Source organism: Struthio camelus, chromosome 13, assembly GCF_040807025.1.
Source record: "Struthio camelus isolate bStrCam1 chromosome 13, bStrCam1.hap1, whole genome shotgun sequence".
NCBI lineage: Eukaryota > Metazoa > Chordata > Aves > Struthioniformes > Struthionidae > Struthio > Struthio camelus.
In genome coordinates, this window is record NC_090954.1 from 22,565,698 (window position 1) to 22,572,340 (window position 6,643).

A 6,643-nucleotide genomic window follows, 5' to 3' on the forward strand; every position below is an offset into this window, starting at 1 on the left:
CCCGACCGCGTTTTCACTGAGGACATCCCCAATCACTCCCAACACAGCCACAGAGGCAAACACAGGAGAGACCTTCCCACACTCACACACACGTGCTTGCTCTCACGCTGTGCCAGGAAGCAACGTGCAAAGCCAGCGAGCGATCCCTCGGAAGTCCTGCCGCCTGGGCCAAGCCTGCACGCAACGTTAGATCCACCCAAATTACTGTCTCGTGACTACACGGCAACACAGAGACATCTGCCTGTCACACGCACCCTCTTCTGGTGGAGTCTGAGGCACCGGGAAGTTCGGCCAGTGGCTGCTTCTGCAGAAAAACAATGTAGATCGTTCCTTCTAGAAGGGCCTCCAAGGGAAGTCGCCAGTGAGCAACGCGAAGGATTCCCATGGAAGAGGGGTTTGAAACAGCTACGCAAGCCTTGTCAGACCTCTGAAATCGCTCCATTCCTGACAGTGCTCCTACAGGCGCTGCTGTGAAACGGGAAGCAGAAGGGCAAGCTGAAAGCTGATGACATTCTCCCAACGTCCAATGCCCCTCAGCACAGCAGGAAACAACTGCCCACACTCATGGCAAGCGGCCCCAGCTCGGGAAACCTCTCACACAGCAAACTCCACCTTGCCCTCGATTCCTGACGTGTCTCCTGAGTCAGGCTGGCGACAGGGAGACAGGCTGCTGTTGCTGGTGGCGCAGAATGGTGCCCCGGCTCGTACCCACATGCTCACCATCACGCCCCACGACATTACCACAACACGTTTATCCACACTCGCAGAAAACAAGCAAGGCCTACCACCGCGGGACACGTGCAAGGGGCACAGTCAGGAACCGTGAGTGACGAGCTTCCACCACCGTTCCCGGGGCCTGAGTGCACCTCCTCCACCAGCACACCCTGGCTAAGGCAGCGACATGCTTCCCCGTGTCTTACAGCGACCGCGCGATTTCCTCTTCTGCCTGTGCCCTTTAAGCTGCTGAGAATGCTAACAACGTACGTGGATCGAGGCTTTCCTCACGACAAGCTTCACCTCCCAAGACGCAGGTCACGCTCTCGCTCCTTCCGTAGGCCCAGGAGTGGCTTCTCGCGCCCGCACAGTCGAAGTAAGGCAGCATGTAGCAGCACGAAACTGCTTTTTCTCTGCCTTGTGCCCAGACAGAGGCATTCGAAAACAGCACACGCCGACACACTGTGCAAGCCTCCTGCAACACTGAACCACAGCTGAATACGACCGCCACCTCCAGGAGACCTACACTTCCGAACGCAGCTCAGCACCAGTATTGTTACACAGCAACACGGAACCGCCGAGGGCGAAACGGACACTTGTTTTGTGCAGTCGCACAAACGGCGCGCAGGGAAACGCACGCAAGGACTCAGATCTTCCGGAGAGCAACCAAGGATGCAGAGTGAACGGCAACGATGTCTGGTGGACAAAGAGACTACGCAGGCAACGACGGAGCTCCTCTCCGCTTCTCGCGGGCGCGGACGAGGAAGTGAGGAACACAAATGCAGAAGCAATAGCGAGCAAAGGCAAAGAGGAAAGCAAACCCGGGCGAGAGCAGTCGCCCGCCTCCTTCCCTCTGCCGGGAACTCTCGGATCGGCCGCTGCGACCATCAAAGGCGGAGCCATCAGCGCTAATGACAGGGCACCCGCTCCCTGCCATTGTCCATTCACACCTCATGAAGGGTAAGCTCCTTAGGCACTAACTGCATTCAGCGTATAGAGGTGATGTCGGTTAATGAGGGCAATTTCTTTCTTTTCTTTTCCACCGTGCCTTGCCTTGCCTTGCTTTGCGTTCCCTCCCCTCCCCTCCCCTCCCCTCCCCTCCCCTCCCCTTCCCTTCCCTTCCCTTCCCTTCCCTTCCCTTCCCTTCCCTTCCCTTCCCTTCCCTTCCCTTCCCTTCCCTTCCCTTCCCTTCCCTTCCCTTCCCTTCCCTTCCCTTCCCTTCCCTTCCCTTCCCTTCCCTTCCCTTCCCTTCCCTTCCCTTCCCTTCCCTTCCCTTCCCTTCCCTTCCCTTCCCTTCCCTTCCCTTCCCTTCCCTTCCTCGCTTTAGACAAAACTTCCCGTCCCATTCCGTGCCCTTCACCAGTCCTCTTCTCTTTTCCTCCTCTTTTGTTCCCTCCTTTTCCAAAGTGCTTTCCACATGTCCACTCCACTCTCGCAGGACCTACGGGCAGCACTTTAGGCAAGAGCTCTCACGCCTCTTCCTCCTCGAGTGCCATCGAGCCTTAGGAAAGACCGAGGCTTCCACTACCCATAGGTCGGCATGGGAAGCTCATGCTTCACCGACAGCAACAGGCGCAGACTGTTCCCTTTTGCAGCGCTCCGTTACGCACGCTGATGTAGCTCAGCGGTTTCAGGCACTCTCCCTGGCTACCAGAGAACGTATGATAGAGCAAGGAAACCGTATTACAAACAACACCTCGGCTACGCCATAACACAGTCGAAGCCTGCCGATGTACAAGACCAGCCTAAGTATGCCGTCAGTGTGGACAGACTCCCAAGAGACCGGACAACTCCAGGGACTCTCTGTTTTGGAAGCCCCACTGAACGTAGCCCAGCAAGCGAATGCTCAGAGAAGGGTCAACCACAAGCGCCGCTCACCACCCGCGCCGCTCTTTTTCAGTCCGTGAGACGACAGCCCGACTCGGGAAGAGCAAACCACAGCTCCCAGGCAGCACGTTTGGCCTGGTGCTTTGCTCCCTCCTCCTCAGGGCTCTCTGGAAATCATGTCTGAGAAGGGTAAGGCTCCAGCAGCACAACCCCAACAGCTGCAGAACCGCCTGCAAGCTCCCACTGCCACACGTGACGAGAAGACCCTCCCGCAACTCCGCTCCCAGAAACGGAAGGCGACACGCTCCCGAGAAAGCGTTCCGGGGAGATCGCTAGGGAAGACCTTCACACAAGGGATCCTGCCCAACCCCCAGGCTCCAGAAGTCAGACTACGTCTCGAAGCGCACGCAGCACCTCGGACGTCTGAGAGCAGCGGCCAGCGAAGGCGGGCACCAAGGAGAGCGCTGTCAACAGCCAGAGAGCAAAGACCTGACGAGTACCGGCCACCCGCAGGCGCCGAGGCCCGAGGCCCGAGGCCCGAGGCCGGCTCCGAGAGGCGCTGCCGAAAGGCACAGGCAAGAAGGGAGAAAGAGGTGTCGGGAGACCCGGAGGGGAGAAGGGGTAGAAAAGGAAGTGCCACTGACCGTGTCCAGGAGGGCGGGCGGATCCGGCGGCGTCTCCTTCGGCGCGGGGCCGGCGGGCGGCGGCAAGTTGGGGCTGAAAACCATGAGGTCGCTCTTGCCCGCGCCGTCCGCCACGCACAGGCTCCGGCTCTGGCGCTGCGAGTACGACCAGCTGCCCACTTCGCTGGCGCACACCAGCGTCGCCGGCCCGGGCCCCGACAGCACGGCCGCCCGCGGCGCCCACCGCGACGCCCCGTACAGCACCACCGCCAGCAGGAACAGGCTCGACACCGCGCAGATGGCCACCACCAGCCACACGTTCGTCGTCGCCGCCACCGCCACCGCCGCTTCCGCGCCGCCCTCGCCGCCCGCCGCCCGCCGCGGCCCCGGCACCGACGAGCCCGCGCCCACCGCCCCCGCCCCCGCCCCCGCCGCGCCCTCGCCCAGCGACACGCTCAGCGTGGCCGTGGTCGAGCGCGCCGGCTCGCCGTGGTCGCGCACCACGATGACCAGCGTCTGCCGCGCGCCGTCCGCCTCCTCCAGCGCCCGCGCCGTGCTCACCTCGCCGCTGTACAGACCCACGCGGAACGGGCCCTTGCCCCGCGGCTCGCGCAGCTCGTAGCGCAGCCACGCGTTGTAGCCCGAGTCCGCGTCCACCGCACGGATCTTCGCCACCACCTGCCCCGCCGGCGCCCCCCACGCCGCCCACGCCCACAGCGACGCCGGCGACGCCGGCCCCGGCCGCGACCCCGCCGCGCCGCCAGCCCACGGCCCCGCGCCGCCGCCCGCAGGCGGCAGCAGCGCCGGCGCGTTGTCGTTCTCGTCCACCACGAAGAGCTGCACCGTGGCGTTGCCGCACAGCGCCGGCTCCCCCGCGTCCACCGCCCGCACCTCGAACTGCAGCACCTGCACCTCCTCGTAGTCGAAGGGCTGCAGCGCCCACAGCCGCCCGCTCTCCGCCTCCACCGACACGTACCGCGACGCCGAGCGCCACGACGCGCCCCCCGCGCCCTCCGCCACCGAGTACCTCACGCGCCCGTTGCCCGCCTCGTCCGGGTCCCGCGCCCACAGCCGCGCCAGCTCCGCGCCCGCCGCGTTGTTCTCCCGCGCCAGCACCGTGTACACGGCCTGCGCGAACGCCGGCGCGTTGTCGTTCACGTCCGACACCGGCACCCGCAGCCCGCGGCTGCCGCGCAGCGCCGGCGCCCCGCCGTCCTCCGCCCGCACCTCCACCTCGTACTCCGCCACCCGCTCCCGGTCCAGCGCCTCCCGCAGCACCAGCGAGTACGAGCCCTCGAACGTCGCCACCAGCCCGAACGGCGCCGCCGGCCACACCGCGCACCGCACCCGCCCGTTCGCCCCCGAGTCCCGGTCCGACACGCTCAGCAGCGCCACCACCGTCCCCACCGCCGCGTCCTCCGGCACCGGCACCGACAGCGACGTCACCCACACCTCCGGCGCGTTGTCGTTCACGTCCACCACCTCCAACAACACGCTGCAGTGCCCCGATAACGGAGGCGTACCCCTGTCTTTCGCCTCAATGCGAAAGTCAAATGCGCTGACTTCTTCAAAGTCCAGGGGGGCTGTTAGCCTGATCTCCCCCGTGCTCGGATTCACGCTTATCAGGTCTTTTCCGAGGAGTGGAAGGAAGTGCGTGGCTGTGTACACCACTTCCCCGTTAATTCCCTCGTCCCGATCCGTGGCGCTCACGCGCACCACCAGCGTCCCCTCTGCAGCGCTCTCCGACAGCTGCACTTTATACACCGACTGGTTGAACTCGGGCGCGTTGTCGTTCGCATCCAGCACCGAGATCACCAGCTCCATCGTCCCCGACAGCGACGGTCTGCCCCCGTCACTCGCCGTCACCAGCAAGCGGTGCACAGCCATCGACTCCCGGTCCAGCGCTTTCGTCAACACGAGTTCCGGTAACGTATTCTGGTCATTCACTTTTTGTAAATCCAACCTGAAATGCTCGCTGGGGCTGAGGGTGTAGGAGAGCTGCGCGTTGGCGCCGACATCGGCATCCGACGCGCCCTCCAGCGGAAAGCGGGAGCCCGGCAGCGCTGATTCCGCGACGCTGAGGTTTTTGCGGTCGGCGGGGAAGAGCGGGGCGTTGTCGTTGATGTCGGTGACCTCCAGCTCCACGTGAAAGACGCGCAGCGGCCGCTCCACCAGCACCTCCAGGCGCAGGGCGCACGGCGCGCTCTTCCCGCACAGCTCCTCCCGGTCCAGCCGCGAGCTCACCACCAGCGCCCCGCTCGCCCCGCTCACCTCCACGCTCGCCCGCCGGCCCTTCGCCACCAGCCGCAGCCGGCGCGCCTCCAGCTCGCCCGCCTCCAGGCCCAGGTCCTGCGCCAGCCGACCCACCACCGTGCCGCCCTTCGCCTCCTCCGGCACCGAGTAGCGCACCGGACCGCCGCCCAGCGCCCAGGCCGCCTGCAGCACCAGCAGCCGCAGCACCGCCCGCACCCACACGCCCATGGCCAGCGCCGGCACCCGCACGCGCCCCGCACGCCTCCCCGACACCGCCGCCGCCGCCGCCGCCGCCGCCCGCGCCCCGCCGCTCCCCCCGCGCTCACAGCCGGGCTTTCCGCCGCACCGGGGCGGAGCCGCCGCCGCCGCCGCCGCCGCCGTTCCTGAGCCTGCAGCGACACCGTGTGCCCGCCGCCTACTACAAACAACGCCTCGCTTACGCCGTAGCCAAGTCTAGACCTGTCGCTGCACAAGACCAGCCTAAGGCACGGCCAGTGTGCACAGACTCCCAAGAGAGCACACAGCTCCAGGGACTCGCTGTTTCGGAAGCCCCACGGAACACAGCCCAGCAAGCGACAGCTCAGAGAAGGGTGACGTAAAATAGGGGAGGCACAGCTCTGCAGCGCTCTTTCTCCCCGCCGCTCCCCGCGCCGCCGCCTGCGCCAGCCCTGCCCGCCGCACCCGGGCTCCGCCGTCTCCCGGCCGCTGACGGGCAGCCGTGGCAGCCGCTCGGGGAGGAGCTGCCTCCTTCCTCCCCGATCACGCCGCCTTCGCGGGCGACAGCGGCACCGTGTGTCCCACAGCGGCTCCTTCTCCTGCAAGCGCGCTCCTCTCCTCCCGCCGGCCTCCCGCGCCCCCGCTGCCGAGCCCCGCCGCGGGAAGGAAGGATGGCGCGGGGCCGGGCCCGCGCGGGCGACGAAGCTCCGCCGCCGCCGCCCTGCGGAACATTTCTCTCTGCCGAACACGACTCGGCACGCTCCAGGTCTTTTTCTAACTCGGCTCCTCCTCTCTTCCCTTCCCTTCCCTTCTCTTCCCTTCTCTTCTCTTCTCTTCCCTTCTCTTCTCTTCTCTTCTCTTCTCTTCTCTTCTCTTCTCTTCTCTTCTCTTCTCTTCGCTTCGCTTCGCTTCGCTTCGCTTCGCTTCGCTTCGCTTCCCGTCGCTTCCCGTCGCTTCCCGTCGCTTCGCTTCGCTTCGCTTCTTTTCCCTCCTCTTCCCTCCCCTTTCCT

At 65.4% G+C, this 6,643-nt stretch overlaps 1 protein-coding gene across 1 annotated transcript; it reads right to left on the reverse strand.

Annotated features, from left to right (window-relative positions):
* Positions 1–2,041: 2,041 nt before the first annotated feature.
* On the reverse strand, positions 2,042–5,691 carry LOC138069114 (protocadherin alpha-8-like). The gene has a single exon (XM_068959686.1). It carries the CDS (start codon positions 5,643–5,645, stop codon positions 3,009–3,011), a length of 2,637 nt encoding a protein of 878 aa, XP_068815787.1. The 5' UTR covers positions 5,646–5,691; the 3' UTR covers positions 2,042–3,008.
* Positions 5,692–6,643: the final 952 nt, after the last annotated feature.

Excerpts from the sequence above, each read along its gene's own strand:
- LOC138069114 (XM_068959686.1), bottom strand. The coding sequence starts at position 5,645 with ATGGGCGTGTGGGTGCGGGCGGTGCTGCGGCTGCTGGTGCTGCAGGCG.